Source organism: Cupressus sempervirens, chromosome 5 (genome assembly GCF_028749045.1).
Source record: "Cupressus sempervirens isolate cs-2001-9-10 chromosome 5, ASM2874904v1, whole genome shotgun sequence".
Lineage (NCBI taxonomy): Eukaryota > Viridiplantae > Streptophyta > Pinopsida > Cupressales > Cupressaceae > Cupressus > Cupressus sempervirens.
In genome coordinates this window covers 469,608,335-469,622,702 of record NC_143122.1, presented here as the reverse complement: position 1 = coordinate 469,622,702, position 14,368 = coordinate 469,608,335, and the positions used below count along the sequence as shown (strand labels likewise).

General features: G+C 37.8%; 1 protein-coding gene across 5 annotated transcripts in view; it reads right to left on the bottom strand.

The window, feature by feature from the left end:
* Positions 1 to 13,637, bottom strand: part of LOC149556792 (uncharacterized) — a 59,374-nt gene extending 45,737 nt beyond the window's left edge. For all 5 annotated transcript variants that reach the window (XM_089831326.1, XM_089831327.1, XM_089831328.1 and 2 more), the window contains exons 1-3: positions 11,459 to 13,637; positions 11,154 to 11,318; positions 10,890 to 11,008 (exon numbers count right to left, since the gene is read on the bottom strand). In XM_089831326.1, coding sequence (XP_089687452.1) covers positions 11,302 to 11,318; positions 11,459 to 13,550 — 2,109 coding nt within the window. In that variant the 5' untranslated portion in view covers positions 13,551 to 13,637 and the 3' untranslated portion in view covers positions 10,890 to 11,008; positions 11,154 to 11,301. The remainder of the gene's footprint in view (positions 1 to 10,889; positions 11,009 to 11,153; positions 11,319 to 11,458) is intronic.
* Between the last annotated feature and the right edge of the window lie 731 nt (positions 13,638 to 14,368).

Genomic DNA, 14,368 nt, shown 5'->3' with positions numbered 1-14,368 from the left:
TCACGAGTTGTAAGGAAAATAGCCCACAAAATGCAAACACAGTTCAAAGAATGGAGACATAGCTTAAAGAAAATCCACCAAATATGGTTGACGAAACCGAAAAGAGACCATGAAACAAGCATAGTAGCCATTGCTTGTTCTCACCAAATAACTAAGCTAAAATGAAATCGTGCAAAAAAAGGTGTCACATTGATAATGGATGATCAAAAACAACAACAAAATGATTGAAAAACACCAACTACAAGTCTTTCAGACAAAAATGACTCCCAAAAAAGAAGCTCGTACAAAAGAAATTTGCAAGAAAATGGTGCCAACGAGGACGCAAAAGCCCTAGACAAGTTGTTAAAGAATAATTGTTTTTCCAAAAACAAAGAAAAATCTCATTCAAAATTTTTCAAGAAAACAAAAATAATAATTAGAAGGCTCATATTCCATATTACTGAGAAGTAAATGGTAAATTATTTTATGTATTAACAAATGATCAAAACGATCATTATAAAGAATTTACAAATGTAGAAAATAGCAAAGCTTCTAATAAGAAACTGAAGATTGTAAAAAAAATCTTATCTACCTAATTTACATAATATATAAAAGGACCATTTAAGTATAATACTAATATACTAATAAAGAAATTGGTTATTTCTAAGACTTCCAATTTTCTAGCAAAATCGATCAGGCCCAAGTTGATAGTAAAGAAGGAGAAATTGGTGATCTGGCACCTTGGCAGTTGCTAACTCCACTATCGGTCAAAGACATCTACAATAATAAGAGTGTGCACCATGGCAAACTGATGAGCAATACCAGCAGTGACTGTGGCTTTGACAATAATAAATAATAAATAATAACAATATGGTTGGATGCCAGGAGGATGGTTGATTAAGTGGTTCAATAGCTAAGGAAAATAATTAGTTAATGTGAGTGAAGAGAAGCTACCCTTGAAGGAAAACACAGCTGGGAAGAGACACAACCCTCCAAACAGATCAGGAGATATTTAAGAACGTGTCAGGGAGCATTCCAAGCAGAGAAGGGACAGTAATCCAAGAGACAAATCTGATCAGAAACTTGGATGAACCATTAACTGTGGTATTGCATCTGTTAAATGGTAAAACTCCATCATGGGGACATCACAGTTATTGCCACTTTTTCCCTAATTTTTAGCAAGTCCCAAGTTTTTAAAAATTACAGATCAGCCAAGTTTATTGTTGTGTCTGAGTTTTTCAGCTACAATATGAAAAAACCATTAAGTTTTCCAAGTCTTGTTCTATTTCTCTCATATGTGTTATCTCTTTGTTGTTATGAATTGCAATCTATATGGTCAGTCACAATTATATCTTCAACTGCATCTGATCCAACCACATAATATGATAATTGCTTTCATTCAATTTGAAAATCAGTTCCTTCGTTTACACTACAATTCATAAACATAGTGTACTACCTACAGAGGCTAGTGTTAGAGATTTAATCCAAAATAATTGAGTTAGGGTAAGGGTAAGGATGAAGGAAAAAGTAGGATGAAAGGTAGGGTCCGGAAGAGAAAACAAATTAAAAAAATTTGCTGATATAATCTGAGAAAGAAAAGAATAATAATTTAGAGCAAAAAGCAAGCCAGAAATCAAGGTTGACCGATGAAATCAAAATATCACCATTTTTTTTAAGATAGAACAACCCTATCCATTGATGAAAGTGCTTTAGAGATGCAGGAGCACCAAAACACTTGACAGCTAAAAGAGTGATCTTATATGATGTATGAACAAATTTTATGATATGATGCAAATATGTTTTGCTGATTGTTGTTATACGTATTCTTGAATTAGAAAATTACACAACTGCATACAGAAATAATCTCTCTCTCTCTCTCTCTCTCTCTCTCTCTCTCTCTCTCTCTCTCTCTCTCTCTATATATATATATAGAGAGAATCTAGATAGATAGATAGATAGATAGACAGTATCGTATAAATTTTAGTAGGAAGAATAAAGTATCTAGAATCAAGCCAACATACTATGCCAAGAGCTACAATGATCATCAAACTGTGAAAATAACCCTGTTCTGCAACAATTCCAAACATGAAAATTTGCCAAGGTAGAATATTCCAAAGGCCAATCACATTCGCAGGTTGCAAACGATGAATTGTTGATGATAAGATGACGAGAAATTTGTAAAACTAGCACCCTTGTCTGTGTTTTATGAACTGAACTGACTTGGACCTGCGAATTGGTTTTTTAAGAAATAAAATGATTTTGTTCTTTCTGATTTTTGGATTTTTTTCAATTTGTTTTTGTTTTGGCAAGTTGATTGAAAATGCTTAGAAAAAATAAACTACAATGGAACCAATCTGAAACAGATGCAATTTCTCTAAATGAAGAACACAATTCATTTATTTTAATTATGGATTTTGATGTCAAGTTTTAAAACTGGAAAGTCAATTACATACAAGCCATACCAGGTGAATACTTCAGCTAGTTGATTTTGTCCAGACTAATACAAGACAATTTCATACCAATCTGCCACTGCTGTCTGCCTGGGACTGATTACTGAAGATAACAAATGACTGAAAGTAGTTTCCTACACCTTCACTTGAGACCAATCTGAGTTCCTGCAGCTGGAACAGCATGCATATGTGGGTTTTCCTTCAATTTCTTTCTAGATCCGACGTGCAATCTTCCCCAGATAACCTGAACTGCTGTAGCTGATGATACATTCTACTAAATCTCGCCTGGCAATTCAACTCTACCCACACCAAACAGCAATTTTCAGTTTTTGTCTCCTCATTGGTACTGTATGGCTTCCAGACGCCTGCAGCTGTTCAAATCTGCACCTAGGAATCATACCACACTATGCAACCCAGTATTTCTTTCATCTAACTGACTGAAAACTATTAATTTCTCCCTCAAATACAAACTGATTGAAGCTCTTCTCTGTAATTCACCCTTGGATGATGTTGCACATCTGTAGGCAAATATCTAACTGAGAGTTTTCATTCTCAACTAGGCAGATCTGATGAAAAAAACCTGCAACAAAGCTCGCTCCTCAAGCTAATATCAAAAAATGACCTCTAGATCCAAAACAGCCTCCAAAACTTCATTTTATGCTTTTCCAATTTTCCCTCCAAGATCAGTTTCGGATTAGGGCTTCTTTTCCCCCATTTTAACACAAAACAACATTTTATTATATTTTAATCCCCTCCTAGACTTTAACTTCATAATGGGTTGTTATTCATTACAACCATGGCCCCCTTTTAAGGTTATAACTTAATTTAATGCCTAGGGACTCGGACCAATATTATAAAACTTCATTATATAATAAGTGATTATAATAATCACTTTATTGTTATTTTATTAATTCCCAAACATAATAATTATTAGATTATTTCTCAAAATTCCATATCTCACAAGTCTGACCTCTGATTTGAGTTTTGTCTGAAGAAAGTTGTCCAGTCACTGTGAGCTAACTAACAGTTCAACCCTAAAATTTAGGAATGCTTTTAAAAAATAGGAAATGTGCCAGAAACATCCAACATGATCCCAAAAGCACTCTGGTGTATCCCTACTGACTCCCACTTCATCTCTAATAAATAGGGATTCCACCTAAAATCTAAGAGACTGCCAAAAATTGACCAAACTGGCTCTCCAAGCCCAAAATGTCGTCATAGCCCCCTAAAAGGATTTCCTATCCATCTCATTGGCCTATGGGACCCCATTAATAGGCCAATCTTGCTAGTTGGTTGATGTAGGAGCATCTTGGGTCTTTGAGCAATCTTGCATCAACCAAAAATATTTCGCATTTTTTGTACCAATATGTTGTTCACAAAGTAGTCATTGTTTCTTTTGCTTTCTTATTGTGCGCAATTGTACTTATGTTGAGGAACTGTTCTAGATCCTTGTACTAAGCGCACGAATTCTAATGTTCTATATTTTTCGAGTTTTGTGTCATCCTTTGTGGTCCTATTTTCTTGTTGTTTTAACCCAATGAAGCGTATTGTTACAATTGGCACAGTTTTTGTGGATTACGTGGTGTCTTGCACAGTTAGGAGTTGACTCCTAACACATGTGTGGACCTACCTTTAAGTTCACATCATTTCATATTGTCCTTTGCATGGATCTCGGTTTACTCTTACAAGTATGGACCTATATTGTAATTAAATGCTTGACTAGCCGACTTGTGGCTTCGCTAGCTATAAAATAAGCTTGCATAGATGTAGGAAAGTAGCATCCCTAGAAGATAGAAGCTAGAAGGTGCAGGCTAAGGCTTTGAGATTGTAAAATTCTTGTTTTGTATAAGGCCGCAACCCGAAAGGTCTCACAGTCGGACATGTTGTGGCTTTTTTATATGTGAAGTGGAATAATTAAACCTACAAATATGTTGCATCTGGCCTTGTGTTCTCTGTGATTTCATTAATTGATGTCAACTTTCATGTGCATCTCTGAGCGAGGAGTGTTGGATGTTTTAAGTTGAGTTTATTCCACATCTTGTCTTTAAATCCCTGTGCTTCCCTACATCATTGGTATTGACACTAATGATGGCATAAAAATGGGGACATTATAGTCTGCCCTCTCCAAAGATTGCTTGTCCTCAAGCAATGCCAATACAACTCCAATCAGCAAGCTAATCCATACTAAAGTCTAGAGCAGAGTAACAAGACTCGCCGCGAGTTGGGCAAGTTGTCCAAGTCAGTGAGTCGAGTTACCTCAGCCAGGTCAAAATGACCCATGACCCTGACTCAGCGGGTCAATTGGGCTGACTCACCCGACTCGGCTAACTCATTTGACTCGTTTGATTTTTTATTTTTGTTTTCAAAATTTTCTTAATACATCTAAAATTTACCTTTGTACTTATGTAATCGATGTATGTGATCAAATTACCTTGTATTTCATGATGTTAAATAGTCTTTAAGCTTTATTCAATAATGGGTGTATGGGATTTCTTTAAATCCTAAAAAATCTCTACTTTCAAGGGTTTTGTCACTTTCGAGTCACTGCCGAGTCCAAGCCGAGTCACGAGTCAAGTTACCCTTGCCGAGTCCAAGTCAGGTCCGAGTCTCGTTACCTTGATCCAGAGTGATCACAGGATCCCAAATTAAAACCTACAAGAAACCACCACGCTGACGTTGCTGATAATTACTGAGATATTATCATACCAAACCAGCTATCTCCATATCCAATATACCTCACCTCATCCTGTAACAACTATCCACGAAGAAAGACCAACAAGGTGATGTGATGAACTCCCGTATCCCAATAAGTCAAGACATTAAGTCTCCCAATACTCTTGTTGTGACCTTGACCAGCAAGACAAAAGGGTCCAAAGGCGTCATCATATCAATGCAAATCACAAGAATCCACCTCATACCCATATAGCCTAAATACTCTGACTCGTACTCTATCCAAAACTGATCCAAGATGCTCAACAAGGTCCTCCTGCATCACCAAGCCAATGGTATTGACAAAACTCCACCCAATCCAAAACTGCACCAAAAAATCTTGACTAAATAATGTCATGTGTACTAAGTCCATCATGAGTTGTATTAAGTCTATCATGATTTACTGGTATGAAAAGGACTGATAAGGCTGGCCTCTTACTCAAACCAAACAACTGCCAATAGCGTACTAGGATCTAAAGAAATGACAAGTCCTAATGTGAAGCCACCACCAATAACTGCTAGTAGCTTAAGATAAGCTACCATGTCATCATATCCCAACAACCTCTGCAACCAATAAGGCCTGTCAAGTGGAAGCAACATTATCCCAACATGTCTATCATGATGAAATACAACACTCACACCACCTACAACTCCAGGGGGGGTAGTACTGCTCACGGATGGACATGCAAAGTCCTCTACACACTCTGCCAAAGACAAAATATCATGCCTGACAATGAGAATGTCTTCATAGGAATATGTCAACTAACTCTTGAATCCCTGTGGCCTGTAGCCTCCATGACCCAGACACCCAAGTACCAAGGGACCTCTTAGTGATCAGTCAATACATATTCCTTAATAACAAAGCAGAAGCCACAGTCTGACCGCAATGCACACATTATTGTTCCCTGGTCATAAATTGCAGCAACAACCCCATACCCAACTCACGAGCTACTGTAGTCTCCAAAGTATAGGAGCCAAAAGCAAGAGTCTCCATGGTATGCATACCCAATCTATGGGATAGAGCGGCTACATATCCTGTGTAGGAGTCATCAACTCCATGTAACAAGGTTGTTACCAAATCATTATGAAAAGATGTATGGCTGTTGTCATAAAAGTCAGGATAGTTGTCACATATTTGAATCATGTATTCACTAAAAGTGTCACCACCGAAGGGTTCATGCTCAACACTTGACCTTTGAGAGCTTACAATTATAGGCTCTTCCCCATACATCCCTCAACGTCTAGGGCTTGTGATCTCATGAAGATGAAGAAAAACACTAACACTGCCCATAATGTCCTCAAACACCTTCCTCGTTGCTGCATTGAGTGCTAAAACTAAAACGAGTCTCCCAACCTAACAATGCCATATCATAAAGAGAAGGTGTTCAACCTGACAGTGTACTATAGACTTTCCCATTGCCAACCAAAAGCAATTGTCAAGTGACTGGTCCACAAAAAATGCCATCCCAAACATCATTATCATCCTCAGAAAATGGTACAATTTCAACTGCTTCTTCAACACTAGACAAATTTTGCTTATCATCATGGGATGATGTGTTGACAATGAAATTTAACCTGTCGTGCCAACAGATTGGTTCATGCCTTCCTAAGCCAGCTGTCATCTAACCTTTGGGACTGTCCTATAGCAGCAACTCCAGAGTATTTCAAATATGTGCTATAGTATAACGTATCATCTAATTGGTTGTACCCAGTGCTTGTGTCTTGAGCACCAGCCAAGGTGGGAACTATATCGCACATTTCCCTTGAATTAAAGGCTACCATGTCATTAGAAAGAAGTAATATACTGCAATTGTCCAGGCAAAGAAGGTGGATACTGATTTCAACCTTTTTGTCCATGCCTTCATGAATTGAACCCCTATTGTCCTCCTTGTGTTTATCATCCAATACTTGAGAGCCAACATAAGAGGATCCTAGAGTGACATCACCTTCATGTAACAAGGTTGTCTTCACATGGTGATAATAAGTACACCTATTGTCATAAAATTCACAATTGTTATAACACCATTGTCCCATCCTTTTTACATCAGCACTGATATTTACACAACCCATCAAACCAAAATGTGAAGGATAAGTAGGATCTATAGTGAAGTCATGGGTAGGTCCATAGTTAGCAGAATTCTTGACATGTGTAAAGTCCATCACTGGATCCCAAGTGCAAAATTGCTGATTGCTCCACTGACAGAACTTCTGAACCAAAACTTCTTGTTCAACAAATGTATTGCTGAAGCTAAATGGCATTCCATATTCAAATTCATAAAGCAGATTCCAATGAGTCTTTTCAACTCCCATCCCAAACAATGGGTTATCATATGACTCCTCATCATCCAACCTGAACCACAGGTTATAGAAGAATTCCCTGCTTTGATTCTGTAGAAAAGGTGACCTGGGGCTACTGGTAAGGATAAAAATTGACATTGTCATCCATAGATACTCCATCACTGTCCAAACTATCTTGTTCGCCCCCATCATTGCTTCCCATGGTGTACTAATGGGTCAAGTTATCAAAGACACCATCCTGCATCAAGTTACCCTTCGGGATAGGAACAACTCTAGCTGTGCTAACCTGCATGCCTGTGCCCTGCTCAAGAATGTATTCAATACTGTCACTAGCAATGTCAAGGAACTCATCATGCATAACCTCAGCCATTATTTTTTCTTCTTTTTGGCAGGAAATTGGATCAAGGGCTATCATATAGTACTCTCTCTTCGTGAACTCGGTCTTGTAACACAATCTTGGATGGTTTTTCACAAAGCCATTGAAAGGCAATTCTTTCTTAGTAACCTGGGTAAGTGTATAATATGCCTCAAACATACTAATTACTTCTCTCTAATTTTTATCATATGAAACCTTCATTAAATCCAGAGTCTCTGATGTACACAGAGGATGGCAGGAATAACTGTGCTCTGATAACATTGTAGAGTACCACCCCTATTCGCGTTTTTTGAACTGATCTGGCTTTGACCTGCAAATTGGGCTTTTGTAATTTTTTTGCTTATGTTTTTTCTGGTTTTCGAATTTTTCCTCAATTTGTTTTGTTTTTGGAAGTTGATAAAGTACAATGGAACCAATCTGAAAACAGATGCAATTTCTCTAAATGAACAATAAAATTCCTTTATTTGAATTCTGAATTTCAATGTCTATGTCGTAATACTGGAAAGTAAATTGTATACAAGCTGTACCAGGTGAATACTTCAGCTTAGTTGATTTCATCCAGACACAAGGCAATTTCCTACCAATCTGCTGTGCTGTCTGCCTGGGACTGATTACTGGAGATAATAGACGACTGAAAGCAGTTTCTGGAGACCAATCTGAGTGCCTGTAGCTGGGACAGCATGGATATGTGCTTTTTCTTTCAATTTCTTTCCAGATCCAACCTGCAACCTTCCCCAGATAACCCGATCTTATGTAGCTGAGATAAATTCTACTAAATCTCTCCTGGTAAATCAATTCTACCCACGCAAAACAGCAATTCTGAGTTTGTTGTCTCCTCACTGGTACTGTACAACTCCTAGACGCCTACAGGGGTTCAAATCTGCACCTATGAATCATACCACAGTCTGCAACTCAGTAATTCTTTCATCTAATTGACTGAGAACTATTAATTTCTCCCTCATACACAGAACTATTAATTTCTCCCTCAAATACGATCTGATTGAAGCTCATCTCTGTAATCCCCCCTTGGCTGATGTTGTACATCTGCAGACAGATATCTAATTGAAAGTTTTCATTCTCAATTAGGCAGATCTGATGAAAAAACCCTGCAACAAGGCTCTCTCCTCAAGCTGATATCAAAAGTGACCTCTAGATCCAAAACAACCTCCAAAACTTCATTTTGTGCTTTTCCAATTTTCCCTCCAAGAGCATTTTTGAATTAGGGTTTCTTTTTCCCCACTTTTGATACAAAATAATATTTTAATCCCCTCCTAGTTTAACTTCAAGAGGGGCCATTACTCATTACAAATTTGGCCTCCTTTTAAGTTATAACTCAATTAAATGCCTAGGGAGCTGGGCCACTAATATAAAATTTTATTATATAATAAGTGATTATAATAATCACTTTATTATTATTTTATTAATCCCCAAAACATAATAATTATTAAATTATTCCTCAAAATTCCATATCTCACAAGTCTGACATCCAAATTCAGTTCTGTCTGAAGAAGGCTGTCCACTGATGTTATATGGTCACTGTGAGCTACATGGCAGTTCAACCCTAAAAATTTAGGTATACTCCTATAAAATAGAAAATGTGCCAGAAACATCCAAGATGATCCCAGAAGCCCTCTGGTATATCCCTGCTGACTCCCATTTCATCCCTTGAAGATAGGGATTTCACCAAAAATCTAAGAGACTGTCAAAAACCCACCAAGCTGGCTCTCCAAGGCCAAAATGCTGTCATATCCCCCCTGAAAGGATTCCCTATCCATCTCATTGGCCTATGGGACCCCACTAATAGGCCAATCTTGCGAGCTGGTATTGACACTAATGGAGGCATACAAATAGGGCCATTACAGAATTTGAATTAATGTGGACTAGGGGATTAAAAAGGTGAAATTTTGAGGAAATCTTATAGTAACTACTTATAATTTAACAATAAATTATTTAAATTGAAATACCAATATTCAAAATTACCAGCTGGGGAATAGGAAATGAGAATTAAAGTGGGTATGTTCATGATTTTAGCCAGGCGCAATATAAAGGTGCCGAAGCACCATCACACATTCAAGAGAAACGATGATGAGTAAGATAAATCTCCTATATTCATCATGAATAAGTTATGTTACATAGGCTATGCTGCTGGAATTAGAGACCAAGGTATGCTATTCACATGGTTCAAATCCTCACAGAAAATTGCTTAAAAGAGAATGTTTTACATTAATGGTATTTTGCTTGCCTTTGTATCTATTTCTCAATCTTCTCGAAAATTAAGGAGGAGAGAGTAAAATATATCTCCAATTTGTTTATAAGATCGGACAGTTACAGAGGCTGTTTGTATTCTAACTGCTTCAGTTTCCTTGGTCCTTGCTGGATGTGGACGATGAAGTGTTGTCGATGATGCAGGTTCATCTTGAAGTGCATATGCAGCCCAATATGCTAATGTGCTTCATACTATCTTAATGAAAGGTGTAAAGTTTTGCAAACTGCGAAGTCAGAAGAGTTGTTAATCTACCTTGGAAATCTGCACATCCACACGAGGTGCTTATACTTGAAATCATTTCCTCTTTCTAGAAGAGAAATGATCCCCATTTATTGTGCAGCCACTTGCAGATGCCAGAAACAGATTTTGGAGCTGTGAAAAGATGTGCCACTTTCCTTGGTCTGATTATTACCCCGATATCATAATTCAGAAGAACTAATGAGTGCCATGGTCAGTGTGGATCGAGGTAGTGTCAATAGTTTGTCAATTTCTACTAAGTCAAGTATGCTGGGTTGACCTCGGATGGATGTTGGACTGCAAAAGGCTCAAGCAAGGGCTACCATATACAGCTTGAGAAGTTCAACACCAACCCAACAAAGGAGAAAGATATACATGATCAGCTGTCCAATCATATGAGAAGTTGTGCAGTATTTATGTGATGGACAAGTTCATCCTTATGGATGAAATGATGGTAAAATACTAACGTCCAACAAAATAAATTCCTATTATAGCACAGGATATAAGAAAATTAAAAAAAGATATAAAAAGGCAGGAATACGAGGCTTATAAGCATGTTTGGAAGTAAGCCTACTTGTATTCAAACTGCCTTTGGATACAAGCATCACAGGTCTGATACAAAAACCACACGACCAGCCATCCCCTTCAAGAATGTAATCAACCTGGCAAACTCTTTCTTAATCATACGCTCATCTGCAACAAATAGAAGTCAAAAGAAGCTTCAGAAAATATCTTTGAATTTTCCAATTAAACAAGTACTGAAATCAAAGTTAAGACAAATTCGATGACAAATTTGTAATATGGAAGAATGAAATGCATCTAAGGGGAAAATCCAAACCTGATTGATGGTACTAGCGATTCATATGTTGCAAGACATGGCCATCAATCTTCTGTCATCTAATGCATGTCAGAAAGCCCCTTGCCTCTGAAAAATCATTGATTTGGAATTGGCGAAAGATGGAATAACATTCTTTCTACATTCCAACTTAGGTCCTTCTAAGAACTGCAAGGAGAAGAAAATATATATAGAAATGACAGATTGTAGAAGATAAATAAACATTAAATAGTTGTCATTTGAGCGAAAATCCACTTCCGCGTGTGCAGTTCTACAAAAAAGAAATGGCAAATCCTAAATTATAATACCTTTGCTTTTGATTCCTCCCAGCATGTTTCTCTTTCGTACAGCATCCGCCAAAATTTCCCGAGTGCTTGAGTCCAGCGGATAGCCCTTCTCCATCATTTCTTCCCAGAGTTTACAAGCTATGTTCCAGTTCCCTTCTCCGCATAGACCCCTGATGAGCAGGCTATAGGTATGCTCATCAGGATTGCAACCATTCTCAGTCATTTGTTCAAAAAGTTCAACAGCCTCAGTTGCTCTAAATGCCTTGCAAAGACCGTAGATCAAAGAATTATAGGAAACTACATCAGGACGACAGCCCTCTGTCACCATATCAATAAACATATCACGAGCCTCATCAACCCTATCTAGCCTGCATAAGTGATCAATCACAACAGTACATGAAATGGCATCAGGCGTTAAACCCTCTCTGATCATCTCATGGAAAAGCTCCTCTGCAAGGTCGGGAATACCTTCCTCAAAAAACCCATTTACCAGTGTAGTGTAGGTAACAATATCTGGATCAATACCTTTCTGCGGCATTTCACTTTTTACCAGCTTGTAAGCTGTGCCGGTCCTTCTAAGCTTGCAAAGCCCATTAATAAGCGTGTTGTAAGAAACAACATTGCTTAAACCAGCTGCCTCCATCGTTTGAAAGAGAAGTCTAGAGGCTTTATACAATTTGCCAGCCCTGCACAAACCATCAATTAGCTCGTTGTAACTATAGCTGGTAGGAGCAATCCCCTTATCTATCATCTTACGAATCAGCCTCTCGGCTTCATACAATTTCCCCTCTTTGCAGTGATAGTTGATCAAAGTATTATAAGTGACCACATCAGGAGCGCAACCATTCCTCTCCATAAAGGTTGCAATAATCTGTGCTTTGGATCCTTTGCCGGCTTTACAAAACCCTCCAATTAGGGCATTATATACACAACTGTCGAAAGCTATATTCTTGCTCATTATCATAAACAAATTATAGGCCGTATCGATTTTTCCTAACCCACAAAGACCAAGTATTAATGCTCCACAGGCTATTGCATCCGGCGGGCATCCATGTTCGGCCATTTTATTCCAAACCTGGCTTGCGCCCTTCACTCGGCCGGCCTTGCACAAACCATCAATTAAAGTGGTATAAGTTACAACGTCAGGTTTGCATCCATTCTCTTCCATTTTGTCCAAAATTTCAAGCGCCTTGTCTATTCTATTTTCCTTACACAGACAATGAATAAATATATTATATGCATAAATGCTCAATACATGCCCTCGCCTGGACAAGAAATCATACAGCTCGCAAGCAAACCTCAAATCATTTGCTTCACAGAGCGCCCGGATAAAACTGGAATAAGTAGAATCAATCAATGAAAAGCCATTTTTCACCGTTTGCAAGTAAATCTTCTTGGCCAACTCCAGGCGGCCGCTCCGGATGAGGAGATCTATAAATCGACTATAATCAATGCCAAATTTCACACAATCTGAACTTAACATCCAATGAAAAATCTCAATGGCATTTTCTACAAATCCAGCCCGGACATAGCCGTCAATAAGAATCTTGAAAAGGGACCTGTGAATCCGAAATCCAGCACTATCTATGTCTTCCACGACCTGAGACAATAAATCAAAGCGACGCCCGTGGACTAGTATTTTAACGATGCTCATATAAGTAAAATAATCGTGTTTATATGAATTTCGTGACTTGGCCCACGCAAAAAACTCAAAGGCCATGTCCACATTGTTCTGTATCTTCAAGACCTGATTTACAGTGTATGGATTTAAGTCAATATTTAACTGTTCAAGCTCATTTTGAAGGTGTGGAGACCATGGGCCACGGTTAAGGATCTTACATATCTGCAAAGCACACTCCAAGAATGGTGGTTTTCTTCGGGCAGTGAGAAGGTTTCTTAACAATGCTTCCCTGTGGCGTTGTTTGAAAGATAGGGTCGAGGGATTTTCAACTTTAAAGCTAGGGTTGTCGATATTGATGGCCTCTGGATTGGATGAATTGGTTCCACAAGCTCTGTAAATTACTCTTGCTCGCAAGATTAATAAAACGGTGGAGTTAAGCTGTTTTGTACGAGAGAGTTGGCATTCTTGCAGAAAGCTGGAGGGAAGCACCATGCCTCCACACCCATATAAGCAAGAATTTAGCGCAGATACACCATATATCTCGACTTAGCTATCCTCCAAACAGGTATCAAGGAATATTGTTTGAACTAGGTAATCTTAAACACCAAGTAGTCTTTGCCCAACTTTATTTTATGTATTGAAATAGGTACTTCATAATAATAGGCTTAGCATTAAAGAGTGATTTAATTCATTGTTAATAGTCAACCACAATTCAATTTGAATTTCAACATTTTTGTTGTATGTTGTGTGCATCATTTAAAGTTGCATATTTTCTATTTAGACTATTAGTTTAAAGTTTACAATGTTGTAATTGGGGTTGCAAATGGTTTGTAAGTTCATCACATATTCTAATGCAAGAGAATGCACAACTTCTTGATAGTAGGGTTGGCAAAACATGGTCTTAGAGTACTCGGTTATAGGGAATTACAATTGTAGAGACTACAAGTCAAGAATTATTGAGAGGTTTGTTATATATTTGTTATTTTTGTCAATGAAGTTGTGTATTACTTTACATAAATATTAAAACCATGCTTTTCTAGCACACTATTATTGGACATCTTCACAATTGTAGGATTAAAAAGGGGTTTGTATATGCACAATAGGAGAGAAAATGCACTAATATCCAAGGCAGGCACTAAAATAGAGGTCTTAGCATATTCATTTTTGGAATCTCCCATTTTACTGTGTTGTTGTTTCCATCCATACTTCTCTTTGTTGTTCTTAAAAGGAAACACTACTACATAGTTTCAAAGGAGATAGCTATCGAAATATGTTTTAAAGTCCAAAAGCAATTGTTGATTAAGGACATT